The 27835-nt window shown below is 53.9% G+C and overlaps 9 protein-coding genes across 9 annotated transcripts; 3 read left to right on the forward strand and 6 right to left on the reverse strand.

Moving 5' to 3' along the window:
- Positions 1 to 483: 483 nt before the first annotated feature.
- Positions 484 to 3174, forward strand: LDX57_006242 (putative regulatory protein Ral2; the record flags this gene model as incomplete). The annotated part of the gene is made up of 1 exon (XM_046087936.1): positions 484 to 3174. The coding sequence occupies one exon, from the start codon at positions 484 to 486 to the stop codon at positions 3172 to 3174; it is 2691 nt and encodes an 896-aa protein (XP_045943904.1).
- A 2511-nt stretch (positions 3175 to 5685) lies between these two features.
- On the reverse strand, positions 5686 to 7224 carry LDX57_006243 (F-box domain protein; the record flags this gene model as incomplete). Its single annotated transcript, XM_046087937.1, has 2 exons — positions 5686 to 6818; positions 6885 to 7224. The coding sequence occupies 2 exons, from the start codon at positions 7222 to 7224 to the stop codon at positions 5686 to 5688; spliced, it is 1473 nt and encodes a 490-aa protein (XP_045943905.1).
- Positions 7225 to 8457: 1233 nt separating this feature from the next.
- LDX57_006244 (putative pantetheine-phosphate adenylyltransferase) lies at positions 8458 to 9672 on the reverse strand (the record flags this gene model as incomplete). Its single annotated transcript, XM_046087938.1, has 1 exon — positions 8458 to 9672. One exon carries the CDS (start codon positions 9670 to 9672, stop codon positions 8458 to 8460), a length of 1215 nt encoding a protein of 404 aa, XP_045943906.1.
- A 588-nt stretch (positions 9673 to 10260) lies between these two features.
- Positions 10261 to 12328, forward strand: LDX57_006245 (WD repeat protein; the record flags this gene model as incomplete). Its single annotated transcript, XM_046087939.1, has 4 exons — positions 10261 to 11043; positions 11108 to 11708; positions 11773 to 11844; positions 11910 to 12328. 4 exons carry the CDS (start codon positions 10261 to 10263, stop codon positions 12326 to 12328), a joined length of 1875 nt encoding a protein of 624 aa, XP_045943907.1.
- An 811-nt stretch (positions 12329 to 13139) lies between these two features.
- On the reverse strand, positions 13140 to 14750 carry LDX57_006246 (acyltransferase family protein; the record flags this gene model as incomplete). Its single annotated transcript, XM_046087940.1, has 1 exon — positions 13140 to 14750. One exon carries the CDS (start codon positions 14748 to 14750, stop codon positions 13140 to 13142), a length of 1611 nt encoding a protein of 536 aa, XP_045943908.1.
- A 589-nt stretch (positions 14751 to 15339) lies between these two features.
- LDX57_006247 (Zn(II)2Cys6 transcription factor domain-containing protein) lies at positions 15340 to 16488 on the reverse strand (the record flags this gene model as incomplete). Its single annotated transcript, XM_046087941.1, has 1 exon — positions 15340 to 16488. The coding sequence occupies one exon, from the start codon at positions 16486 to 16488 to the stop codon at positions 15340 to 15342; it is 1149 nt and encodes a 382-aa protein (XP_045943909.1).
- A 1408-nt stretch (positions 16489 to 17896) lies between these two features.
- triA (putative mRNA capping nucleoside-triphosphatase) lies at positions 17897 to 20197 on the forward strand (the record flags this gene model as incomplete). The annotated part of the gene is made up of 3 exons (XM_046087942.1): positions 17897 to 19456; positions 19512 to 19964; positions 20027 to 20197. 3 exons carry the CDS (start codon positions 17897 to 17899, stop codon positions 20195 to 20197), a joined length of 2184 nt encoding a protein of 727 aa, XP_045943910.1.
- Positions 20198 to 21323: 1126 nt separating this feature from the next.
- spt5 (transcription elongation factor spt5) lies at positions 21324 to 24748 on the reverse strand (the record flags this gene model as incomplete). The annotated part of the gene is made up of 5 exons (XM_046087943.1): positions 21324 to 21946; positions 22005 to 22744; positions 22803 to 24298; positions 24374 to 24589; positions 24647 to 24748. The coding sequence occupies 5 exons, from the start codon at positions 24746 to 24748 to the stop codon at positions 21324 to 21326; spliced, it is 3177 nt and encodes a 1058-aa protein (XP_045943911.1).
- Positions 24749 to 25785: 1037 nt separating this feature from the next.
- Positions 25786 to 27614, reverse strand: LDX57_006250 (putative acyl-CoA dehydrogenase; the record flags this gene model as incomplete). The annotated part of the gene is made up of 4 exons (XM_046087944.1): positions 25786 to 26279; positions 26338 to 27079; positions 27162 to 27427; positions 27488 to 27614. 4 exons carry the CDS (start codon positions 27612 to 27614, stop codon positions 25786 to 25788), a joined length of 1629 nt encoding a protein of 542 aa, XP_045943912.1.
- Positions 27615 to 27835: the final 221 nt, after the last annotated feature.

Below are 27835 nucleotides of genomic sequence, written 5' to 3' on the forward strand. Positions count from 1 at the left end.
GTGTGTCTTATCGACGTCACGCTCGATCCCTTTACTTTCGACCACCGCATTGCATTGGCTGGAATCACGTCTTTTTTTCCCGCCTCTGATCTCGCTCGCTTCCGATCTGGCTTGATCACCCCCTCCTCCGTTGTTATCGTCCTCCTTCGACTAATCCTTACTTTCATCCTCGACACGAGTCTTTTGTCGGCCTTTTCTTGTTTTGTCCTGGGCCCAATTTTCGGTCTGGACGACGATCGCTTTCCTTCCTCCGTCGTTTGGGTTTTTAGTGAGTGGCATGATCCACCGACGATAACCTGTGTATATCTACGGGCAACGAGCCTTCGCAGTCTATTCCTTTTTACGCCCAAGTTGTTCTTCAATAGCGCCGGTAAACGATCGGGATTGGGGACAGATTACAGGGGACAAGGGGTACGGAAAATTCGAAGGATTAACCACACCTGGGAGGGCTGACTCGGCCGGGGAGAACCCATTGTCACCAAGATGATGTCCAGGAGTCAGTCGAGTCTGGGCTATCTGGATGCTCCCAGAGATGACCCTGCTTCCGGGGTGTCGCCAGGATATGCGCAGCCACCGTCGAACTCGGGACCTATCAACCTGTCGGGTCTCGTGTGCAATGTGCGCCGGACGACGGGCAGAGAGCCCCATCCGCTGGTGGGCGCGACGACGACCATTCTGGGCGATAAGCTCTACGTGTTCGGTGGTCGGGTGTTGTCGAAGAACCGCCCGCAGTTGACGTCCGATTTGTACGAGCTGGACTTGATTCGGCGTCACTGGTCCAGGATCGATACCTCCGGGGATATCCCACGCCCGCGATACTTCCACAGCGTCTGTGCTCTCGGCGATAACAAGTTGGTCTGCTACGGTGGTATGTCGCCGGCCTTGAATGCTCCCAAAGACCCTGTGACCAACGGCGCGGCCGGTCAAGAGGCGCAACCGGAGGTGGTGGTCATGTCTGATATCCATATTCTCGATGTGCCCTCGCGGACGTGGACTCGGGTGCCAGCGACCGACTCGCCTCAGGGTCGATACGCCCATTGCGCGACTATCCTGCCTTCCAGCGCTCACTTCACTTCCGCCAGTGCGCCGCTATCGGCTATCCATCATAACCCTGCCTCGTCCAATCCGCATCAAGGCTCGATCGGAGTGGATATCGACGGCTTCGGCGGTGCCGAAATGGTGGTGGTGGGCGGACAGGATAGTTCCAACCACTACATCGAGCAGGTCAGCGTCTTCAACCTGCGCAGTCTGAAGTGGACCAACACCAGCTCGCTGGGGAGAAGTTGCGGGGCTTATCGCAGCGTGGTGGCGCCCCTGGTCGGCATGAATGTCTCGGATATTGGGTCGAATGCGGCCGACAAGGACACCCAGGAGCCGGCCGAAGAGTCCCAGGTCGAGGGCTCGCCGATGCTCATCTACTCCAACTACAATTTCCTGGACGTCAAGCTCGAGCTCCAACTGCGGCTGCCCGATGGACGCCTGGTCGAGAAGTCCATGCAGAGCCAAGCGTCGCCGCCGGGGCTGCGGTTCCCGAACGGCGGTGTCATCAACGGACACTTTGTCGTGAGTGGGACCTACCTGACCTCGTCGAAGCAGGAGTATGCCCTATGGGCGCTGGATCTGAAGACCCTCACCTGGGGCCGAATTGACGCCGGTGGGTCCGTGTTCGGCCACGGCAGTTGGAACCGCGGAGTGTTGTGGGCGAGAAGAAATACTTTTGTGATTCTCGGGCACCGGAAGCGCAGCCTGGTGGAGGATTACAACCATCGCCGGCTGAACTTTTCCCATGTCTGCATGGTAGAGTTGGAAGCGTACGGTTTGTACAACAATCCGTGCCGGAGTGCGCCCACATCGGGGTACGTCTCGCATAGTGCCCCGTCTGTTCCAGCCTCTCTTCAACAGAAATTGACGCAGTTAACGTCCGGAGGTCGACCGTTCACCTCGGCGTCGGATGAGCTGGGCAAACTGGCCCAGACGCTCCCGGAGATGGCCGACATGGAACTACAAGCGGTGGGCGGAGAACGAATCCCCGTCAACTCACGCATCCTGACTCGACGATGGGGCCCTTACTTCATCCAGCTCCTGCGCGAATCCGCGGATGGTGGGATGTCGGACTCGGCCACGCTCCGGACGGCGGTGCAGATGCATCCCAGCCGCAACTCGAGCATCACGATCACCCCATCCATCGGACACAATAGCAACTACTCGAACGCCACCACCCTCGTCAGCAATCCCTCCGCCACTCCCTACAAGTCCTTGTTAGCGAATCTTGAGATACCCTCTGCGCATAGTTTACCCCCGACCTCCCGACCTCGCGTGCTCTACCTTCCCCACACCCACCTCACCCTGCAGGTGCTGGTCTACTATCTCTACACCTCCTCCGTTCCCGCCGTCGGCTCCCCTCTTTGCACGCCCCAGATCCTCTGCTCTTTGCTCCAGCTCGCTCGTCCCTACCAAGTCGACGGTCTCCTGGAAGCCACCGTCGAGCGATTGCACCAGATGCTCGACGGCCGCAACGCCGCCGCCGTCTTCAATGCTGCAGCCATGGCGGCTGGAGGTGGTCGCGGCACCGGCTTCACTGGCGGACCGGGAGGCACACTCGAAGCATTGAATGGCGCGCACGCCGCCAGCGAGTCGTCCACGGGTACGGGCACCAATGCCTCGCAACGCAGCCGACTCACCTCCGACTCGTCCGATACTGAACACGGCACCACCTCTGCCGTGTCGGTCGCCAGTAGCGCCGGCGGCGCCGGCGGCTCCTCCTCCCAGTCCCGCGGCATCCCCCTGCGCATCAACACCAACATCTTCAGTCGTCGCCACCGGAACCATTCCAGCAGCCACGACCGCGAACGCGAACGGGAGCGCGACCGTGAGGACTCCATCAGCAACGCGAGCACCTCCACCTCCGCATCCACCAACACTAGCTTCGATCACTCCGACACCGACCTCCCCTCCGGCCACCGTCGTCGCGACACCGACGCTGAAATCCACCCTCAGCGCGAGATCTGGACCGGTGACCTTAGCAGCGTCATCGGCCTGCAGAAGCGTGGTCTTCGCGGTCTCATGGAAGGCCGTCGGTTGCGAGAACGGAACACCAAGCCGGCGAGTACGGGCGGCCCGGTTTCTGTCGCTGTTGATCCGAATGGGATGGCTAGCAGTACCAGCTTATCATGATCATGTCCCTCTTCTTCTTTTTTCTTTGCCTCTCCTCCGCCCTTCTTTCCCTCTCTCTGACTCTGTTTCGCCTTATATCCTACGGAGGTAGCTCTTGTACATGGTCTTTTACATTGATCTCTTCCATTCAGTTTCATTGATATGTATCCTATCCATTATCTCATTTATGTCTGCCAATCAAGCCCAGCATTACCAACTCTACCATGTCATGACCACTGTTCTTTTTTGCTTCTTTATGCATTTGTTCTCTCTTTTTCTTGCGTTGCGACCCAAAAGACGAAGCAGATGCGCCAGTTTGAAATGGATAGTATATAGATAGACGCATGTCTGTTTTTAACTTTTTGTTCTTCTTCGTCGTGCTGATTTGTTCTTTCTTTGCAAGGCATGGCGCTGCATCTCTGCATCTCTGCATCTTGTTCTCATGCGGTTCGTTGAAAGATACCTCTTCTTTTGTTGCTATCTACCGCGAATAGGAATTCAAGCCAAAAAAAAAAAGATAAAATCAATCGTATCAGACATAAATAGAGCGTCCAACAGTTTATTCAACAACAAAACTAGTAACGTATTTCACAAGCGAACGTGACACACAAACGAACGTGACACCGCCCGCAACTTAGACGCGTTGGAAAACCTCACCTAATTCAACCATCAACCATGCCTCCAAAAGCGCGTCAAAATTCAAGAAAATTAGCAGAACGGGAAGACAGAATCAAACTTGCTGTTGCTGCTTTGAAAAATCAAGAAATTCGCAGTATTCGTGAAGCTGCGCGTGTTTTTCATATCTGCCATGAAACTCTCAGTCGTCGACTTAGCGGAAGAACTTCGCGCTCAAAAATATGCGCCAACAATCATAAAATGACTCAAAATGAAGAGGAATCGCTTGTACGATGGATTCTATCGCTAGATCGACGTGGAGCTCCTCCTAAGCCATCAGATGCACGAGAAATGGCTAATATTCTTCTTGCTGGCCGCGGTACTACATCTACTCAATCAGTCGGAGTGAACTGGATTACCAACTTTATTAAACGCCATTCTGAAATAAAATCCTGCTTTTCTCGACGATATGACTATCGACGCGCTAAATGCGAAGATCCTAAAGTGATGAAAGAGTGATTTGATCGCGTACAAATCACTATAATGCAACATGGGATCGCACAGAAGGATATCTACAACTTCGACGAGATTGGCTTCGCTATGGGCCTAATATCTAATGCTCGAGTACTTACTAGAGCTGATTATTATGGCAAAGCGCGTGTTGTACAGCCAGGCAATCGGGAATGGGTTACTTCGATTGAATGTATTAACTCTACTGGTTGAATGCTTCCTCCGTGTGTTATCTTCAAAGGGAAGGTTCATATAGAGGGTTGGTATGAAAAACCAAAGCTTTCATTGGATATCAGGTTTGAAGTTAGTCCTAATGGATGGACTTCTAATGAGATAGGCCTTCGTTGGTTAGAATATCTTTTTATTTTTATGACTATTTACCGTACGATTGGGAAATACCGCCTTTTAGTTATGAACGGTTATGGCAGCCATTTTTCGTTTCAATTCGATCAATTATGCAGTGAGAATAATATTATTTCTATTTGCATGCCTCCGCATTCTTCTAACAATCTCCAGCTTCTAGATGTGGGCTGCTTTCGAGATCTAAAAGGCGCGTACGGCGATCTAGTGAAGCAAAAGACAAATCTAGGAGTTAGATATATTATAAAGTTTGACTTTCTAGAGATGTTTGCAATGGCCCGTGACCTTGTTTTTACAGCAGAGCCTATTCAGAGCAGTTTTGCAGTTATTGGTTTGATTTCTTTTAATCTAGATAGGATGCTTAGCAAGTTGAATATTCAATTAAAGATCTTTACTTCTTCAGGCAGTCGATCAACTGATTCAGCGTTTAAAACATTCTACACAATTAGGTAGTTGGAAAAACAAGCTTCTGCAGCAAAGAGATTGCTTAAGGAACGCGTCCATAGTCTTTTATCTTTGGTAGAAGCGCGATTGGACAAGATCATTAAAGGTCATGAATTGACGTTTAATGAGCTTCTTCTTGCAAAGGAAGAAATACGCAAATATCGTGCTAATAATGAATGAAAAAGTGAAAGACGGAGCAAGTCTACTAGACAATTAGCTATAGAAAAGGGTTTATCACTTCGAGAAGGTCTAAAACGATTTCAGCACGAGAATGAGATTGATAAAGGTCAAAATACGCTTTTCATAGATCCAGCGCTTTCTGCAGTTGGACCGCGCGTACGAGCGCCACCGCGCTGCAGCGATTGTCATAATCTAGGACATAAGCGATTGCAATGTCCTAATCGAGTTCCCAATTAATTTTTAGATAGAAATCTGATTGTTTGGTTGATAAAGGCTATAGTATCTACCCTATAGGCAGGAATTGGCTGGCGGTGTCACGTTCGTTTGTGTGTCACGTTCGCTTGTGAAATACGTTATTTATGGATCGGACTAGCTTATAAGAAACCCACCCCCTTTTCCCGATACTCCATCTCAGTCCCAGTCTCAGTCCCGTTGACGGATACTATTCCGCAAACTAGACAACACCCACGCTTCCCAGAATAATTGTTGTTTTCGATGCACACGGACGCCGTTATCGCCGAGATCGTCGGCCGTCAGTAATCGGAGCTTCTCCAGCGTGGCGTCGGGGAAGGAACGACGGGTGTTCCCGCGTGGGGCGAACGAAAGGTAATCGGCGGTCTGGGGCGGCGGAAGGTCGGGGCTCGGTTGGGCCACGACGGATAGCATGGGGCCGTCGAAATTGCCATCGCCGTGACCGTGACCATGACCGTTGCCGTTGAGGAGGGGATAGTTGTGGTAGTGGTCGGCGTCAAAATCGGCGGCGTAATTGATCTCGCGCAGGTCAATGCGCTCGAGAAGGTCCATCTCGTCGTGGAGCACGGACAGGACGTCGCACCATCGGCCGCCGGCGCGTAGGTATACGCTGGCGAGACGCAGATCGCGTAATGGTCGCCGGTGGCGCCGGATTAGCGAGATGATCTCGTCGGAGCCCAGGCGCCAGCCCTGGATGCTCAAGGTGCGCAGTCGCTTCCACTGCATGCGATGGAAGATGCGCTCGAGGGATAGATCAAGCGGCAGATTTGCGGGGAACCCGAGATGGATGGCCGTCAGATTTTTGGCAGCCAGAAAGAACTCGTAGAACACGTGGGAGAGCGTCTCCATGCTCGTCGTCATGTCAGAATGCGCGTGGAACGTGACGTCCAGACTCGTTAGTCGTGCCCCAAGCGCAGACAGCATCGTCGGCGGCGTTTGCAGAAGCCGGACCGTCGCCTCCGGGCTGATCTGCGGGGCGACAAAGCGCACCGAGGTGCATTTTGAGTCCAGCAACGAGATCCCCAAGCTGGTGACCGCGCGCGCGCAGGCCGACTCCCAATCCAACCGCGCGTTCTCTTCTAAAGATTCTTCCCGGAGGTATCCCAGTAATTGCTCGTCCGCCTCGTCCTGCAGCCGCAGCAGCTTCACCTGCTGCAGGGAGGGGAACGCCGCAATGGCCTGTCGCAACAGCGCTAAGTCTTGGTTCCGGTCAACGATGTATTTCTGATCATGGAGTCGGCGGTAGTGGACATGCGTGAGGGAACGATTTTCGGATTCGACCGCAGTCAGGGCGTGGGACCAGCCTAAGCGGGGTTGTCAGTTCGAGGGGAACCACGGCGCGAATGGGGACGGGTCTGCAGAGACGGTACCGCTTCCTTGGTAGAAGGGTCGCACCATGTACGTGAAATATCTGACATGACAGGCCAGCTGCATGTGCAGAAGATCCTCCAGCCGCTGGAATCCATCGCGCGAGAAGCGTAGGACGAACAGAGGGAACTTTCGCGGCGTCCCGATGCGCCTGAACCGCCGGCACACGAGTCTAAACCGATCCAACTCTGTCTTCTCGCCATACGCCATGCGGGAGCTGCCATTCAGCCCGTGGCATGAATCGCGAGGATTGTAGGCGGCGGATTCTGAGCCCAGGAGGTAGGAGAGGATGTCGCTAATGAGTTCATCGGCGAGGTCGTCAATGCGCCGTGGGGTATCCATCGTGTTCGTTCCGCGAGGCAGCCGTGTGTTCGGCTGCTTGGGGCAATCGCAACCACATGGAAAGGTGGCCGTCTCGCAAAGAAAAGGAATTGACGGCGCACCCAAAGCGAGTGGTTCAGTAAGCAAGAAGATGGATCACAAGTCGTTGAGAAAATAGAAAGGATGATTGACCGAGAGGAAGTGGAAGAAGGGAGAGGGTAGAGAGATGTGATGGTGGTGACGGACGGCAGGTTATTAAGGAAAAATGGCGAAAGAGGCGTCGGCAGAAATCAGGCAAGAAAGGGAGAAAAAGATATGTTTTAAAATAAGCAAAAAGAAAAGGTGACAGGGAGAGAGAAAAGAATTAATCAGAAACAGGGAAAAAGCGAAAAAGAAAAAATAATTAAAGCAACAGGACAGTCCAAGACGAGTGATACATCGGCTCTTCGACTCCCCAGACGGTCACAGACACAGCGCTTGGAGGGCGACATGTCTGACAAGATTTAGTGCGTCCCACATCGATCGTCGTCAGTATCAGACTTAACCTCGTCCGTCGCAGGACTCGCCTGGATTGAGTGCAGGACAGGATGATATTGGACGACGCAGTAGTCACATGATTGAAGCAGCATGCGGTTATCCAGCGCGAACCTGCAGGAGACGAGAGTGACGGCGAGGAGGGATTGGTAGAGAGGCACGAGAAGAATGGGCGACGAGGAGGGGGGGAGGGAGGGCGAAGAAGGGGGGGCGCAGCGATGATGCGACAAGGAGAAAAGCCAATCGACTAGACTCCGACTTGCCTGCAGACGCCCACGGCTGCCAAACCCCGCCTGGACGCTGATCGACTGGCCACAGTTTGCAGAAGAGGATCGGTGTCGTGGCCAACAATGCCATTCCGTGCAGCGGGTTCAGGCCCCCATCTTTAAGTCGAAAAGTAGATGTACGTCGGGTTCGTTGGATTACATGCCTTCACCTCGACCGCATCCCCGTTTGACGCTTTCCTGGACTGGAATGGACGTATGTCTGTGTTGTTGTGCTTGCGTGGTCGGTATATACAGGAGCAATTGTGACACCGCAAGGCCCTTTCGATCAGGGAGAAGATGTCAGAGAGGGAAACAAAACTGAAGAAGAGAAAGGATGGGAAAAAAAAAAAAAAAAAAAAAAAAAACCGAAAGGTGACCAGATCCGATGGCTGCAGGAAAGGACCAGCAGCTTCCCGCGTCTAGTTTCAATAAATCATGGATTATTCTAGTCATGTCATGTCTTGGCCATCTCCATCCGGCGCCGACGCATCTCGGTGCTGCTGAGTTTGGAGGCAAAGTCCTCGACGTCCTGCGCAGGCACGCCGCCCATTAGAAGCACATCGATCTCAAACACCTCCAGACCGTGCCAGCCTTTTTTGCTGCGCTCTTGATTGATGCTCACGCCCCCCGCGCGGGTCTCTTTGGAAACCACCAGGGCGCTAATGCTCTCCTCGGTGATGGTAGGCCCAAATACGTCGGATATCTGGACCAGACGCAATGTCAAACCGGACCGCACCTTCACCAGCATATGCACCCCGTTGGGGCCGGGTTGGCTCACTCGCTGAACCCGCGCTGCCCTATCTGTGGGACCAAACTCCATGACGGCCGAGATGAAGTCCGCCACGCTCTTACACCGGTCGTCGAAGCTCTCCAGGAATTCGGCATACTTTTTCTTCACTAATAACTCGTCCCCCGTCACTCCCACCGTGATCAGTCCTTCGGTTGGCCCGGAGTCCGGGATGGGTTCCAATACCAGCGCTGTGGCAGTGAGCAAGAATTTGTGTCCGATGTGAAAATGGTCGAAAGTACCGCCCACAACAACGGAGTAATGTGCTTGGGGTTCGGAGACATCCCCTGACGCCGTCAAGGAATCGAAAGGCGTCCATTCGGGCACCCCGGCGATGGGATGTACACCCCCGGCATTGGGATCTTTGGCCTGGGAATAGATACTACTGAAAGCCTTCGCCAGCGTCTGGCCTACGTGGTTATCCGGAAAGAAGACCCAATCCCATAGACGTGTCGACTCGGCCAGCGTCCGCAAGTCGACAATGGGGCCAATGTGAGAGCTCCCGCGCGATTTTTCGGTCGGCAGGTTAATCGAGTCGAAGTCGAGGAACACTACTCGCGCATCGATGCCCCCCGGTACGTCCAGTTCAATACCTTGTTCCACGGAAAGGACCCCCAGCAGTCGATATATGTTGGCCAAGCAAGCTTGAAGACTTCCGAACACCCGAGACCGAGGTTGAGAGGTTGACGATCGCAGACCAGGCAGAGCCAACACAATATCCAGGATAGCCGTTTGGTGAATGCCTTGTAGATTCTGCACGAGTCGGGAGCAAACGGTGGAGAGAAGGGACTCGTAGACCGCCTGGAACTGTTCGAATGAAGCCGATGGTGGGGGTGGAAGAAGTAGCAGAGCCGAGGTTTGGCTGACGGACGAAGCTGCCATCTTTGCGGGGAGAGCTCAGCGGGGAGCTGGAGGAAGGAAGAGGGGGACCAGAAGGGCGTAAAGAGTGGGAGGGCCGAGTTGGAGCGAGCGAAGAACGAATAGCCAGAGCGGAGAAAATGAAGCAAATCGCAAACAATGAAGGCAGATGAGTGTAGGAGAAAAGGAAGGTAAGAATTATAGAAGAGAAGAAAGTCCAGAAAGTTGAAGGCCGAAAGAGGGACTTCCCCGCGGCTGAGTCAGCGGCACGAGACTCTCGTCGAGAGAAGGAAGGAGCGACGGCGACTCTCCGCTCCTTCCATCTTCGTCGCCGTCTCACTCATTATTGCCTTGCTTTTCCCATTCCTTTGCCTTCCTCTTCCTCCTTCTTCTTCCTCTCTCCTCCCTCCTGGGCATGATCCTTCTTGCACTTGTTGCCAGTGCAGTCGGATTCCTCTAGCTGATGCCCCTTCCCCTCCCGGACCCAGCCTGATTTCTCCCTGCCCCCCCGACAAATAATCGCTGGAGTCGCGATCCGACTGCACTGCGCTTATATGTACATTGAGCCTCTTTCATATCCACCCTGAATAGTCCGGTTCATTTACTGCCATCATGTCGAACCCTCTTCCCAACTATGACCCCCGCCGGGCCACCATGTATAATCGCCAACCGGAGGAGCTTCACATCCCCTCCGGCGGCGCTTCGCTCCAGCGACAGTCCATGTCCCATGAATTTGCGACCGGTGCCGATAGCCATGCCCCCTCGATCAATTTCCACCCGACGAATGCCCAACCGAATCAATTTGGAACTGCAAACAATGCCGGGGGAGCTCTGCCTGGAGCGCTGCAGCCGGGAAAAGTCAACCGGCCGCCCGCGATGTCTGTGAACACCGCCCCATCTGTCCTTCCTACGATGCCGCAGTTGTCAACGCAACAGCAGCAGCAGCAGCAGCAGCAACAACAACAACCACCACCGCAACCACAACAACCCCCTCCGACAACACCTCGGTCTAGCATGGCCAATTCTCATAGTCACTCTCGCTCTAGCCCCGCGGGTGTGGAGCAGTCGAAATACAAGCCGCACGGACTGTCGGAGACCGCGCGCTTTGGCTCATCGCCCGGCGCTGCATTCCCGCCGGTTACTCCACAAGGCGCCAAATACTCTCCCCTTGGACTTTCAGATATCCGGCCATCTGGAGATCTATTGAGCGATCCGCTTATGAGCCCCGGGTCGCTGCCCAATAATGGCGACAATCAGGTGCCGACCAACAGCAACTACATTGCCCCATGGCCCATCTACGCCGTAGATTGGTGCAAGTGGCCCATCACGGGAAGCTCCAGCTCCTTCGGGGGCAAGCTAGCCCTGGGCAGTTATCTGGAAGACAATCACAACTATGTACGCTGAATTCTTGTGTTCGCCTTTGATCTGCACCACAGCCTGTTATGCTAACCTCTGGCAGATACAAATCATTGATACCCACTGGACCCAACCCGACCCCGACACGCCCGATGCTGCAGCCGGCGAAATCAAACTGGACTATGTGAAGACTGCGGAAGCAACACATTCCTACCCCGTTACGCGAATCCTCTGGGAACCTCCCTCGTCCCACAAACAATCGACCGACCTTCTGGCGACTTCAGGAGACCATCTGCGATTATGGTCCCTCCCGGCCACGCCTCTGCAAACCTCGAACTCAATTACACGACCGGCCAACCAGCGAGAACCGCCTGCGGCCAAGTTGTCTCCCCTGGCTCTGTTGTCCAATTCGAAATCTCCCGAGCATACTGCCCCTATTACCTCGCTCGATTGGAATACCATCTCCCCGAGTTTGATCATTACGTCCAGCATTGACACCACCTGCACCATTTGGGACATTCCTACTCTTACGGCCAAAACGCAATTGATCGCACACGACAAAGAAGTATACGACGTCCGCTTCTGCGCCAACAGTGTTGATGTATTTGTTAGCTGTGGAGCCGACGGCAGCGTGCGCATGTTCGATCTTCGCAGTCTAGAGCACAGCACGATCATTTACGAGCCAACGGACAAGAATGAAAAACGTATTTATCCGGTGCCTGCTACGCTCCCTGCATTCTCCCGTACTAATCTCGTCTTTGCCCACAGTGATCAGCCCCGGAAATGGCAGCCCCTCGGCCCCGTCATCCACGTGGCCTCCGCCACTGCTGCGAATTGCCGGTAAGGATTCCTACGTTGAGTATCTATCAGGTCTACCTCAAGAGTTGCTCCTGACGATCTTTTAGCATCCCCTCATGACGCCCATCTCCTGGCTACCTTCTCCCAGGATTCCAACATTGTGCGCGTGCTAGACGTTCGCCAACCTGGCCAAGCCCTGCTCGAACTCAAGGGGCATGCCGCCGCCCTCAATTCTGTTGAATGGTCTCCGAATCGCCGTGGTGTTCTCGCCTCTGGCGCAGATGACTGCTTTGTCCTTCTCTGGGACCTGATCAATCAGCACAACGCTGCCCCCGTCCCGCCCGCCGTACATAACCCCGGCGCGCCTTCGGTCACCTCTGAGCGTGGCCCCGCTGCCGCCTGGAAATGTGACTATGAAGTGTCTAACATCAGCTGGTCGCCTCAGGGAGGGACAACTCCCTCTGGAAACCCTCGTGATTGGCTAGGGGTATGCGGTGGCCGCGGAGTTTGGGGTGTCGCTTTATGAACGTCATTAAACAAACGATAGAAGCAAAAGGCCTGGACAACAGACGAGAAAAAAAAACAAGAGTATGACGAAGAACAAAATGCATCTAGCCCCTGCATTCATGTTAGACCGACTTGCCATCTGCCTGCCTCTTTCTTGTCATATTTGATTCACCCTTTTTCCTTTCTTTCCATTGGAACTGGACTCCCTGTTTGCTCTTGTATTTCTCCGAGTTCTAATTTGCACGGATGAAATATTTAGACATTTTCACTTCATGAAGTTTGTTGACATGTTTTGCATGATATGGTATATAGTACGGTATAGTACGAGTGAACGACTGAATGAACAAATCTTTTAGCCTCCGCAATCACCTATTCAAACTCTATTGGACCTATGACGAAGTAGTTAAGGAAGACGCTATCACGATGTATATATGCTGTCAATGACGGTCATATGAAGGAGAGCACGAGTCAGTATCCAATGACAACTGGACACCCATCTATTGACCTGATCTACATACAGCAGACGGGATCCATAGACTGAAGCTGGAGGTGGAAACGACTGAGGAGCCTATAGGATCAGGTCACCGAAGATATAAAGCAGAAAAAGGCAAGAAACAATGTAAATCGTCCAGCGATTTCATTCAATTCAATATATACTGCGCTGCTGCTCTGGGTTGGGGGGGGGGATATGATACTATAGAACAGGGTAGGATAGGGAAGTGTGCACGCGCTGGTCAGGACTGACAGATAACACAAGTCAAGAAAATATGTGAGATGGGGAAGAATGCACAGTAACGAGTTTAAAACCGAAAATGGGAAAAGAAGGGCAATTACTGCAAATGCGAGTTCGTCGGCCGGTTGGTCGACGCGGTCGTCTTAATGACCAGGCGGTCTTCGACCCAGCGGGCGAATTTGACGCTGGGGACGTCGACGGCACGCCAGAAGACGTCGCCGGCCCACAGGGACAAAGGCAGGCAGATGAGCCAGCCGATCAAGAAGCCGAGGCAGTATTGGAAGTTGGTCTCCTTGCCGACGAGGGCCCAGATGTTGGGCATGAGGGAGTAGCCCAGGGAGTGGAGGATAGGTCCGTGCACGATGTAGAATGAGAAGGAGATCTTGCCGAGATACTGCGACAGGGGGTGGGTGAGTAGCTTCTGGATGTCCTTGGAGTGGTTGATGCTGAAGACGATGAGGATGGCGCCGAGGGTCTGGGGGAACCGGTGCGGTTCGGGGTAGGTCTTGGGCGTGATTTTCCAGGTCCACATGTAGAATGGGGTCCATTTGTAGCCGATGTTCGGAGCGGAGCCTAGGTAGAGACCTGCAACGAACAGGGCGATCCAGAATCTGCGACCCGTTAGGCGAGATAGTGCATTCTGTCTGAACGGCGAGCGGTGGCTCCATGGCTTCTCGTTCGCGGCCGGGCGCTCCCAGGTTCCGTTGATCAGGTCGACCTCGGCCATGATCGACCCGGAGAGGAACAGGACCACGTCCCATCGGCCCCATCGCATACAGAACCAAATGAGAATGCCAATCAGGGACACCCGCACGCGAGTGGCCACTCGCGATGTGGCCAGGAGAGTGAGGAAGAGCACGATGGAGCAGCGGAATTCCACCGGAATGGTCCACAGATGCGGGTTATAGTAGTTGTAGTAGAGACCCCAGTTCCACGGATCCATCAGTTGCACCACCGTCGAGTACAAGTCCCAGAACTGTTTGTTGAAGGATTTCATGACGGGAGGGTGTTGTTCGTTGGTCCCCAGGATGGTGAGACCTTGGTTGACGACCTTATGCGAGTAGTTGTACACACCCAGGCGCACAGCCACCATGACCAGCAGAATGCCCACGACCGAAGGGACATATAAGCGCAGACCACGACGGAAAGTAGACGAGGCCAGAACGGTGAATGTCTGCTCCCACGACCGGCCCCGGATCATTTTCAAAGGTTTATAAGAAAGCACATAGCCCGACAAGACGAAAAAGATAGCCACCATGATATGACCGGAGACCAACACGTGAATGATGGGCAGCTGAAAGAGGTGCCAGTTGTCGTTATTGAACCCCCAGCCGAGGGCGACCTTCCATGTATATGTGAACAAGAAATGGAAGTTGAATACCAGCAGACAGGCCCAACCGCGCAGACCGTCCAGCGCTGCGATTCCATGAAGTTTGGGCGGCTGGGGAGGCGGCCCTCCCACCCAGTGTTGAAGAAAGCTTGGCGTGAGGGCGAGAATCAGCTTTCCAGCCACGAGTTCTAGATATCCTGGCCAGTTGTCCGAGAATTGCTTGGCTTGCGGAGACCAGATGTGCGACGACGAGAATTCAGCGAGTGTCGGCCAGTTCGACGATGACGTCGGGGAGCGACCGGTGCCCGATTCCAGATCGTTCAACGGGATGTTATGGATCGCCGGCGATGCCTGAGGGTCTTTGTCGAGTTGCGACATAATGGATGGCAGGGGGGAGCGAAGAAACCAATCTGAAGAGCGGCGGAAATGCAATGCGACTTGTCGTTCTTGGATGTTCTTCGGTGTTGGGGATTGCGTAACACGGCGAAACTAGAGTGGACCGCGGACGGCAGAGCACGAAAACAGCCCCGGGGGGCAAATGAAGGCCAGAAAACAGATGCTGAAATGCGGACGATGTCTAATTCTATTGTTCTAGGTATCTAAGTGCGATTCATCGGGGTAAAGAGGGTAGGCGCAGCATGCTGAAGGGCGACCGAGGTTAGCGGAGGTTAGGAGCGATGAGAGGGTGAATGCACTTTACCTGGACACCATGGAAGGAATATCGCCTGGGGAGTCGAGCTATCAAGCCTCACGGCCGACAAGAATTGAATGGGGATGGCGATGAAGAAGGAGAGAAGGACACGGAGGAGAGAGGAGAGAAGAGGAGACGGGGAGGACGGAGTGGCTTAATTGCCGATCGGAGGGATTCTCCGATCATGTGTTTTCTCACTACGTTTTATTGTAATATCACCGGATGCCCAGCCTAACTGAGATTGAATTGAATTGAGCTAAATCCACGATTTTAAGTCTACCAAATACTACCTATCTGCTGCAGCTGAGTGACGCTCTGCATCATCTGGCTTTCATGCTCGCGGACGGTTGCCATCACGGCTCTAACTACGTCCATCTCGACGAAGGGCATCGTCAGCACTTGCACCATATAACTAAGCCGGTCTAACACTGGCGCGGTCGACTGAATTGACAGAGCTGACTGGATACTGGAACCGATGAGGGTAAACTCCTGATTGTGGGATAAGGAAAGGGAATCCCACCAGCCATTTGCAACGACCGCGTTATAGTTGCTAATCGCCCGCGTAAACAGAATCTGATAAGCGTCGACAAGGCGGAGATACGTGGACAGTGCATGGATTATCGACGCCTGATCCAGATACGTCTCTGGATGCTCCAATCCTGAAGGCATCGATGGTTGGTATAGATACGGGCCCCATGGTTGCAGACAAGCGGTATGCGATGTCCAGCACTCCGCCGAATGGAAGATTTCCAGGAGTTGCTGCGCGATGGTCAATGTTTTACCAGCGCTGACTTGTAAGAGGGCATGCTCCGTCGGATTGAGCAAGGCGGAAGTATGCTGGATCAATTCTACATCGAGCACGAGCACATCTTTGATAAGCTGCACCCGGAGCTGGCTCTGCGCGCTTGGGTTGGGTGCCACCACATTGCTGTCGGCGAGTTGTGGCGAAGTGAGGTTCATGGGAAAGCTCATCCCAGTACTGTCGTTCGTGCCCAGTGTCTTTTCGATCGAACAACCGTCAGAGAAGGCGACGTCTGTCGGCAGACTTGGTGGCGATGCGGTTGGGTTCACAGGGCTCGAGACAGAGTCGACATCCAGCGAGGTATCGTGAGAATTTTGGCATAGAGAGCCAGGTAACAGTTCATTCATACAAGTGTCTGAATTCGCCTCCGAATCCCCGGCAGGAGACCCGGAAATGGATATATCCTCTGTAGAGTTGGGAGCAACCGGCGTTTCGTGAGCAGGACGTGTAGAGGGTGCTGGCTTGTTGCCGACAAGCTGACGTCCACGAGTTGACAGGCGAAAGGCACACGTCGCCCCGGCCTTGAGGCAACGGCGACAATTTTTTGCAGCAGCATTGCGATCACAGCGCAATTTGAGGCCATGGCAGCGATCGCAAGCCGGTCGTGATGGCCGTTTACCCATTTTCCCTCAACTGTTTGGGGTAGAAGAATCAATATCTAAGGGATGGAAGGACATGGCCAGGTCAACGGAAATCAGTCAGTGTGTGAGATTTGACTTTTTCTTCGTAGAGGGAATCCATATGAAACATAACCCAGGAACAGAGAGGCCAGCGAGACCGTCTTCCCCACGGGGGGCTGTCGGTTCTGTCTGCGCAGCCAGATCGGTCCCTGATCATCCAAACGTCTCATTTCATGGTCGATGAAAATCTAGCCCCGTGCGCTGAGCTCACCGTCGCACAAATTGACACCGTTGTCAGAGTCGTTGTCCTCCTGCAAGGAAGAGAGCATATCGGATGAATAGCTTCTCCCGGGTACATGCACGAGGCAACTGATGGCGGTCCAGGCTATCGATGTCTGACTGCGCGTAGCCGATCAGGCCGCCTGCTATTCCCTTTCAATGGACGTGTGCTAAATTTGTCTTGCTACGTATCAACGTGGGCCAATGATCCGTATGGGACGATGTTTCAGTTTGAGTCCGACGTCCGTGTGCAGAATGACGGGGAATTGCAGGTTGAAGAAACATCAGTGCAAGGTGCTCGGTCTAAGTCAAGACCGGATGGATAAGTAGCCTGCTCCTAGGACGATGCTTTAAGGTCGCACCGTGTCGCCGAGTCATCGCGAGGCTTCAGACCAAGGCTACACGTCTGGACTCGAGAGAAGTACACAGCATCCCGTGAACCATGCCCATCTGCTCAGCGAGGGCTTTCAAGATGATCGTTTGTAGCTTCAGCCATGTCTGCCTGTCTGTCTGTCTGCCTGCCTGCCTGTCTGAGTTCGTTTGCGCGGCCAACGCTGGCAAGGCGCGGCTTCTTGCATGGGACGCGTTCCTCCAGCAGCTGTGCTGATTGCTCGGGGGAACGGGAGAGGACAGACCTGCAGAGGATGGAGATGAACGGGAAGAGATGACAGTGAGAGGTCCAGCAGGAACCGTTGACAGAGGAGATGTTGAAGAGAAAGAAGAAGGAAAAGAAAGAAAGAAAAGAAAGGAAGAGAAGTATGCTGCCCGACGGGCCAATCACATGGCCGCAATCCGCCCAACTTTCACTTTCTCGTCTTTCCTTCCTTTTCTTTTCCTTTTCTCTTCATCTTTTCTTTCGTCGCCTTCACTCTCGCCTTTCTGCTCCTCGCCCATCCGTTCGCTCCTCTTTCGCCCTCCTCCGTCTCCCTCCAGTTCCTCTCGCCCATTTGACTCTTCGATCGCAACCCGCTCCATGCCGTGAACGCCGTCCGCTTCTTTCAATCGTCGTTTCTCTCCCAGGGGTCCATCGACCGACCTCGAGCTTCAAGCTTCCCCCCCCACCGGACTACGCACCTTCTTTCGATTCAATCAGTTTAGCTCCTCATCACGGATCGCATATTAAATCGCCGCTATGGATTTACGTACGATCATGAATAGCGACGCGGCCGCCTCGTCCTCGAAGCCGTCCGAACCCGCCTATCCTCCCCGCGACCAGACTGCGCCGTCGTCGGCCTCGCCCTCTTCCTCTTATCCTCCCGCATACCCTCATGCTTCTCCCGAGCGCTCCTCATCCTACGGCTCTCTTCAATCGCCTTATCAATATCAGCCTTCTCATCCCGCTCCGTATGGCTCCTCCGCGTCGCGTGACTCGTTTGGCGCGCCCGGCCCCTACAACCATCTCCCCCAGCAGCAGTCCCCTGTCTACGCGCAGCAGCGTTCGCACTCCATCCAGTCCGTTACGAACCCTCTCTTTGCCCCCACCTACTCATCCCATCTCAGAGACAGCCCTCCTGCGCGTGCTCCTCAACCGTACCCTCCTCAGCAAGCCTCCGCGCAGGCCTCAATGCCCGTGACCCCTCGAGGCTCTGCTTCTACCGCTGCTGCTGCTGCGCCGTATCCTCGACAAACGCCCCCGTCCGGTCGCCCCTTGTCGTCAGGTCGGGATACCTTTTCCCAGCAAGCGTCCAGCCCGTGGGTGGGAACAGATGCGCCGGCTCGCATGTCCCCGAGTACGATCCACCGCCTCTCGCGGCAGGACTCGGGACCCATGGAATATACCCCCCGGCAGTCGTCGGCTTCGCAAGACCGGAGGACTTCCGACGAAAGCGTGAGCCCGAAGACAGCTTATCCGCCGCATTCTCGACAGGGAAGTGTGGTCGGCGCATATCCAGACCAGGCGGCCGCGTCGCAACCCATGGCGATGGAAAATGGCTTCGCGGCAAGGGAACGCCGGTCCAGCGTACAGAGCTCCAGCGTCGGGCCGTCTGCGACTCACGTTAACAGCTCCCCATCGACTCGTGCATCGGTGACACGCGACAGCCTTCTGGTCGAGGAGGCGCGATCAGCGCCGCATGCAGCGAAAGACGCGCAACCACGTGTCGCTCCCATGAGCCCGACCGGTCCCAAGGTGAAGCGACGAAGGTATAATGAACCCCCTATCTACGCTCGACGATCCGTGCGCACTAAAGGAAGATGTCCGCCGATCCCGAACCGACTTCCTCCCATCCCGAAATACGCCAGGGACTCGGCTGAGAACCCGTGGAATCAGCGCCAGCAGTCCGTGTCGAATCCGGCCCCTACCTCTGCAATCGACTCGTCGGTCACGGTGAGGGCTGAGACGCCGCCAGTCAACGGTCCTGCCGCCCCAAGTCAGCCCCCGGACTCCCCTAAGGCGACCGGCAGTTTAGGGCCCTGGGAACCGTCGATTAAAGGCAACATTCCGTACGAAGAAATCACGAAAACTGTCTGTGACTTTCTGTACCAACATGTTGTCTTACGAACGGATGCCGTTGCAGCCCCCGCAGGGACATCGGCGGCCGGCCAGGGGGCAATCATCGAGGTGGAAGCCAAAATGGGTCAGCTGATCGATATGGATCGGAACGAGAGACTTCATCTGCCAATCCAGACGGAAGGTGTGATCAATAAGACGAATACGCGCCTACGGACGGCGTTCGAGAGCACTATGACAGTGGTACGTACCTGGTTTACTTCCATATGGAGTGTCGCGGCGAGCTAACCGATTTTAGGCGCAACATCGAGCGATGAACAATTTCCTGAATGAAGCCGTGAAACAGTCCATGCCACAAACGAACCCTAATCGAATCCCACTGTCTTACGCACATAAAAAGGAACGGGACACCTTCTACGAGGTGTCGCCCACTGAACTCCCTCCTGTCATCCGACAGAACTTGAACCCCCGTCACAAACCCAGAGTACGCGTCACCGTCGACCAGCGAACGGGCGAGGTCCTCGCGAAAATCGTAAAATGCAGGATTGCCGACCTCGACGTGTACAGTCCATGCACCTGTGTCGATTGGCGCGTCAGTGTCAATCTTGAGATGAGCTACGAAGGCGATGTATCCCACCTGCCCGTGCTCGATGGCAGTCGAGGCGGACGCGGCGGCGACCGTAACAAGGATCGGATGAGCTATCGACATCTCGCCTATCAAATCGATTTAACGCAAGTTGCCAAATCAGAGGTATGTCTTTCGCCCTTTTTCTCCATCGTTCTTATAGCTAACGTGTTTTCTCTCCCTTCTAGCCCCCGGTCAAAGGTGAATTTGAACATGAACTCGAGATTGAATGCTCCGCCGCCGAAATCCGCCGTCAAGGTCAGCTCGCCATGTCCGGTGATCCTTCGAATCAGTACGAGGAGTTGGTAAAGGGCTTCGTGGATAATATCCGCGTGTTGGCAAGAGCAGTTCCTCCATAATTCCAGCGATGTCGTCAATGAAATTTTCACTCGAAACTACCTGTCTACCTTTGATGTTTCTGTCTATAATTTACCCTTTTCTCCTTCTGTCTCCCCCTCCGTTATCACCTATCTTCTCCGTCCAGTGGCCGCGTCAGATAGAGGCAAACTGTGGATGTAATGTATGACTTTTTTATTCTTTTTTTTTATCTTTTCTGTTTGGTCTCTCTTACCCTCCCTCTTTCTTCGGAAATTGGACCAAGAGATTGAGACCCAAGGCCGATGATACCTACCTACCTAGTTATTCCATGGATCGTGTTTTTCAGAGTTACGTCACATTTCATATCTATTCCCGCTCTCTTCTCTTTCCTGCTATTACTCACCTGCTCCAAGCTTGCTCTTCGGTGCGAGAAATATTCTCCAGGTCGATTTATTTGGTTACATGCGGCACGTTGGCGGTTTCTTGTGGTTCTCTTCTCTCTTCAGCAAAAGTATTTCCCTGTATTATTTACTGGTCGCACGGGGGGGGTTTGGGTTTCTTATGGCAGCTAGAAGAAATGTGTACTATGTGTAATGTGAACCCTCTCTCTCTCTTTCTCTTTTTTGTTCTCCCTTCTCTGGTATGAGAGATGTTTCATGAGAAGTTTGATGTTGATATACTCGAATAGTATGAATCCGACTTAACCTCAGAAGGGAATGGCCCAATCAACTAAAAGCCTAATCAGATTATGTAGTGGAATAAGTTGATTGACCTATAGAGGCAATCGATGGAATGTCGAACGTATAGATGGGGGGATGAATAGATAGATGAGCAAATAGCAAACTTGGCTAACTGATGAATCGATTGATTGATTGTTGATGTCATAAATGCAAAATGAATAAGAAAAAATAAATAATACATACAAAAGTACAGGAGACATGAGATGAGAAGAACCGATTGACCGTACCATGTCATATCAAATACCTGTGTTTATCTGATCAAAAAAGAAAATGAAAAACAACATGCGAGGAAAGATATTGGTATACATTAAATCTGGGTTCCCTGATTGGTTGTGTTTTGTTCTTCGTTTCATTCTCTCCGTTCTCACCTATGTTTCCCTGTACCTTAAGCAACTTCTCTTTCGCGCTCATACACACTTCTGTCCGCTCACGGGCTAGGAGTTGCGTCGTCGTAACGAGGTCCCCCGTCATCGGCATCGCCGTAGGCACCTGCCCCCGGCGTGGAGACTCCGCCCATGGCTGGCGTGGGTGCGTCGTACGGACGGCTTCCGTCGAACGCAGCTGGCGTGGGCGCGTCATAGCCTCCTCGCTTGGGCGGTCCACCAGGTGTGGGAGCGTTGAAGGCCCCCGGTGTGGGTGCGCTGTCCGGCCAGGCTCCGGGCGTGGGAGCGGAAGCGCCAGGGGTAGGAGCGGAGCCGTAGGCACCCGGGGTCGGGGCAGAATAGCTTGCTCCGGGCGTGGGAGCGTCATAGCCGCGGTCCCTGCTGCCGTTGCTGGCCGTGGCCCCGGAGGACCAGGCAGGCGTGCGATTTCCGGCGTTTGATGAGCCCCAGGCGGGAGTCCGAGATCCGGCGGCAAAGGCATCGAATCCGCTGGATCCAGATCCCGAGTCGTACGGTGTTCGTGCACCGGCGTTCCAGGCGGGTGTACGAGATCCGAGACCACCTCCGCCATAGGCAGTGCGGCTACCATCGTAAGGATTGGAGGTGCGCGATCCATCGTTCTTCCATGCAGGCGTGCGAGATCCACTCATACCAGACCAAGCCGGTGCTAGGAGGAATATGTCAGATTATGAAATGCAGTGATTGAAGAGGATGGCAAAACTTACTGCGAGCTGAGGCTGCACCACCCCAGGCAGGCGTTCGGGATGAATCCATAGCAGCCATTGGGGTACGGCCTCCTTGCCAGCCAGAGGGCGGAGCTGCTGATGCACCGTGAGGAATACGGCTTCCCCTGCCGCGCCCCATTTCTACCGTCTGGCCGGTGATAGGGTCCTTCACGACCAGAAGCTCTTTCGGGATAGTGACCAGCTTGTTCTTGGAGTGGAGCTCCACACGGGCTTGGACATCCGTCGCGTCCTTGACAATACCTACTAGACCCTTGAAAGGGCCCTTGCGGACTAATACCGTCTTTCCGATCATCCGGTCTCGTCCGAAGCTCTTGGGGGGTCCCATACCACCGCCACCAGGCATACGATTGCCCATCAGAGCCGGGTTCATCTTAGAAAGGTCGGGGCCCGTCGATCGGCCTCCCTTGGCAGACACCGTAACAACATTGGTCGTGCGCACCACGACAATGCCGGAATTCTCGGCCTGTGCCTTGTTATGCAGGAACAAGAACGAGCGGTGGATATGAAGAATCACGCCGTTCCTCTGGTCTCCGTGAAGTTCACGAACAGTATCTCCATGTCGAATTTCTGCGCCATTACGGTCGGTGGCCACGGCATCTCGACGGGGTGTGATCTTGTTAGTGACTTGCGTAGGAAGGACCGTACGGATAGAGCCATTCTGGTCCAGGACCCGTAGCGATTCACGGTCAACCTTGACGATACAAGCAACAGTAGCAGCACTAGTATATAGTCAGTACACAGACAAAAAATTGGCACCTCAGTGAGGGGCCGACTTACTCGAGTTGGACGAGATCATGAACATCGAACATGCCCAACTTTCCATCGACGCCCGTTTCGGCCGACAGTCGGAGATCCTTGCTGAAGACAGTGATCTCCTGCATAGACATGTCGCTGAGCAACGTCACAGTATCGTCCTTGACCTGAACCACCATACCCAGTTCATCTTGATACCTGCTGCCACCAATGACCTTGACGTGGTCACCCTCTCTGAAGCGCTTTCGGAGAGACTTTACAGGTGCATCGATCATTTGACCCCGTAGAACACCATCCGTGACTTGTAGAGTAACAATATCACCTCGAGTAGAAGTCGTCCGGCCGACCAAGCCCTGTTGTTCACCGCGGAACACTTCCACCGGGTCTCCGGGGAGATACGAGTCTTCAGCGGTTGAGTTTTTGAGTGTCTCGGCAAGAGATGCAAGATCCAAGTTGGCGGTTCCGTCTTCCGAGCCACGAGCAAACATAGTGACTTCCTCCAGTCGGGGGTTAACGTTCTTCGTGATGAGATGTTGCACCTTCATGTCCTTGATCATGAAACCGTCAACGTAGGTCTCCCCAAGGTAGTTCCATGACTTGCCACCAAGACCCGAAGTCGCAGAGAGGAACTTTCCGTGCTTCTTCTTGGCTTCTGCTTCACTGAACAGACGTTGAGGAGGTCGGGCAACGGCAGGATTCGCGCCGGGACGCTTTCGCTTGGGATCGACCATCGGTCCACTGGCGTCTTCGTTCATTCCATAATCAAGTCGCGGAACCAGGCGCACAGTGACAGCGAGGCCGTTCGTTTCAACTTCCTCGATCTGGGCCAGGTCGTTCATGTATTTGCCACGCTTGATACGGACCCATCCGCCAGGGGTGAGCTCCTCAGACTTCTGAACGCGCAACAGGTCAGGCATCTCCCGCACCGGAACCAGAATGACCTTTGACCTCGGGTAAACGTTGCTCATATCCTGCAGCGCGTCCATGACATCGGCCTGTCGGCGAGCTTCCACATAAAGATATCCGCTCATAGCTCCTCCACGCTCAAAGGCCGACATGATCTTGATCGGATTGCGGGATCCGGGGGGGCGTTCTTCGATACGCTTCTGGAGTGCAAAAACAACCTCACGTTCCTTGCCTGGCTTGCATCGTACACCCCAGATGCTCGGGTCCTCAACACTGGGCAGGAGCAATCGCTTGGGAACGACGACCGAATCGGAGGCGGCAGCGTTCTTCCGGCCGTAACGTTCCTTGAGCATCTGCGCCTGTTTCTCTGCATCCATGCTCGCCTCCATCTCACGCTGACGGTCAAGCTGCCGATGGCGGCGGTCGTCAGTCTCAGCGCCGACAGGCAGCGCGTCCATATCGTCAGGATGCATCTCGCCACCGAATTCGGCCAACTCGTCCTCCTCGTCTTCGGCCTCATCTTCGTCCTCGTCGACACCAGCCTCGTCTTCAATGAAGTTATGCACACCTCGTTGTCGCACACTTCCTCGTTTTCTTCGTTTCCGCGAAGGACCCTGGATGAAGGCGAACAGAGCGTTAGCGTTTCGCACATCGCCTCATCAACGGTTTGACGGATGACCACAACTCACAGAAACAGCATCCTCATCTTCTTCTTCCTCGTCTTCTTCTTCTTCCTCATCGTCTTCCTCCTCATTTTCGCCTTCTTCGTCTTCCTCCTCATCGTCATCCTCGACCTGGTGTCTTCCTCGCATGTTGTCATCGCCACCCCCTCGATTCGGCCGTCCAGCCTTCACGTCATCGTCATCATCATCGTCGTCGTCGTCGTCCTGGTTATGATACGTCGGCTAATCGCCTCGTCAGCACAGATCCCCAACGCATCTCGCCACTCGACGTAAACAAACCTTAGACTCTCTCTCATCGTCTGAGTCGTTGGCAGCCACGGGGTTGAAGTCGTCATCCTCCTCTTCAGAACCGAAGTCCTGGTCCACGACGTTGCGCGACATTTTTCCTTCACAAGGTTTTGGCGACGGGGTAAGCTATCGGGATCCCCGAGAACTCGGAGATGGGCGATGAATGTCTATGCGATGCGTCGTTGGACCAAAAGCAGATTCGAGCTAGGCTATAGGGAGCGAAGAAAAGAGTAAAAGTTAGACAGTTGTTTGCAAGGCGTTGTATTGACTAGCAAGCTTGCCAGCTCACGGCTCGATCAAAAAAGACCACAATTCAAAAACGACCAAAGGGGGAGGCGGAGATTATAAGCAAGTACCTTAGTCCGACCAGCAGGAAGCGAAAGGTGGTAAGATAAGCGACGAACGAAAAATTCAGGCAACGAATGCTCCGCCGACTGGGATATTGATTCGGCCAGCAGAGGCGGGCGGCCTTTGTCCGGGTCGTTCGCCGAGTCCGCGACCGCGACAGGAACAATGAAAGTTGGTGAAAGGAGTTCGAACCAAGTGGATTGAATGGAATCGGCTATCTGTCTGCACGTCCTGTATCTGGACCTAGGCAACTACAGTACCGCAAGGCAAAAAGAGTGAAAGGGGGAGGATTGATGGCGTTGCGGAGGTTTGGAAAAGGACGTCGCCGAAGGAAAGAACCAAGGACTGCGCGGGTGGTCCGTGTGCCCCGCCGGAGGGTCTTTGCGCTCTGCAGCAGTCGTCAGTTCAGACTGTTCACCTTCGTTTCAGTGGTCCGTAGTGTTGATTAAATCTATTTTCAAGAGTGGATGCTTTTACAACGTTGTACTTTTAAATAACAGTTGAAAAACTCGTGTCCATTTGTGCATTGCGAGGTAAATACTGGCTGTCTACACTCTATATATACGCTGCGGGAAGAAGTCCATAGATATAGTCAAGCAAAGTTTCCACTTATTCAGACAATTTAGAAAAGATCAAGCAAAATTCTGAAGCTATGATACACCATACTGCCCCGAAAAGGTTATTCAAATTATTACAAGCACAAAATATCTATATACCAGAAGATAATAGCCACATAGAAGGGAAAGGGGAGGAACGAAAAGCAAGGAAGTGGATATCAATATTTACAGCTTCATGCCAAACATCTTGTGCACACGCAAACTCTGGCGCATACTCAGGTCCAGCATGATCTCCTCGCTTCCTCCGGGGATCGCGTAGGCTCGAACATCACGGTACAGTCGCTCCACCTTGCCACCTTGGCCACCCCGGCTGTAACTCAGACCACCAAAGATCTGGCTGGCCTCGCGCGCACAGAACTCGAATGTGGCGGTGGACTGGGCCTTGAGGCCGGCAATCGCACCGCCGAGCTTGAGCATGGCCTCAGTCTCATCCATACATTGACACTGGTAGATGGTGTTCTCCAACCAGTTGTACGTAGCTTCGATCTGGCGGGCCATGTGGGCCAGCTTCATACGGATGACCGGGTGGTCGATCAGACGCTTGCCAAAGGTCTTGCGCTTGTGGGCATATTTGACGGACTCCTCGTAGCACACACGAGCGAACCGGACGCACTGGATGACAATTCCAATACGCTCATGGTTGAAGTTGGTCATGATGACTGTCATAAGGCGTTAGTGATCGCGACTCCGCACTCGAGACACTTCCTTAGCACTTACCCTTGAATCCTTGGTTTTCCTTTCCGATGAGGTTCTCCACGGGCACCTTGACGTCCTCAAACGTGACATAGGTGGTTCCGCTGCTCCACACACCCTGGCAGTCCATGCGCCTCGTGCTCACGCCGCCGGCTTCTCTTTCGATGAGAAGGACACTCACACCATTCATACCGGGCCCGCCAGTCCGAACAGCGGTGGTGAAATAGTCCGACCAGATACCGTTGGTGATCCATTTCTTCTCGCCGTTGACAATGTAGTGCTTACCATCGGGGCTCAGCTTAGCCTCGCAGGTGAGGTTGGCCACGTCGCTTCCGGCATCCGGTTCGGTGATGGCTAGACAAATGCGCTTCTCACCGGCCAGGATGCCAGGCAGGATACGGTCGACGAGAGGCTTCTTTCCGAACTTGACTAGAGGCGGACCGCCAATGCCGAAACCACCGATCAAGTTCCAGACCAGACCACCGCTGCCCGCGCGAGACAGCTCGTCGGTCAGGAGCATCTCGTGGAAGAGATCCCAATTCTCGGGGGCTACCGATTGAACCCGGTGGGGAGTGTGATTGACGGGATACTTGACACCTAGCAGGCCCGCCAGGTACCCTCTCTGTCCCATCTGCTTGTAAATCTCATCCGGCACCTGCTTGCCTTCATCCCACTCGGTCACGTAAGGCTCGATCTCAGACTCAACCCATTGCCGTACTTCCGCGCGGAGGGCGGCATGTGTCTGGTTGAAGTAGGGCGAGTGTTGCTATAGCGAGGAAAGCGAATAGTTAGCCACGGAAACATTGTCACAACCCGCCATATGCACCTTCACGCGCGGAAAGACTTACGCCCTGGTACCAGGAAGGATCGGCGAACGGAATCAGCTCGCCATAGGGCTCCTGAGGGTCCGATGATTGAGCGGAGGAAACGTCGACGACGGGGGCCGCTTGGGGCTTAGGGGTCTCTTTCGCCGGGGCCGGCTCTGGAGCAGCCGCGGGCTTTTTACTATCCAAAGAGCCAATTTGCAGCTTGGTCTTGTACTTCTTCAGGATGCCCTCGTTGTGGTATTTCCAGAATTGTTTCGAGGCGTCTTTTCCGGCGACTCGCTGGAGAACTGTAGCACCACCGTTAATATACACAGCGGAACGTTGGACATTCTGAGACGGTCACATACTCTTTTTACCACCGGGATGCTCATCCTGGAAGTTGGTCAAATCGTAGACGTCCTCATCGATCACAACCCAGAGGTTGTCTGGTTTGCTATGCGATGCGACGTCGTCTTTCGAGAAAGTCTTGGACATGTTGGTGAATATGAATGCGAATAAGGATAGAAAGGAAGGTCAGAAGAGCAGGCGCAGCTGCTGTGGCAGAAAAAAGAATGGATAGTATAGGTCCAGAGAAGGGGAATGAAGAGATATGGAGAAGACAATCCGGGGTAAAGTAAAGGGGACGGGAGACGGGAGCGAGATGGGGAATAGATATAGTGCAATATTACCAAATACTAGTATGGACTCGGACAAAT

This window comes from Aspergillus melleus (assembly GCF_016097325.1).
Source record: "Aspergillus melleus strain CBS 546.65 chromosome Unknown contig3, whole genome shotgun sequence".
Taxonomy (NCBI): Eukaryota; Fungi; Ascomycota; class Eurotiomycetes; order Eurotiales; family Aspergillaceae; genus Aspergillus; species Aspergillus melleus.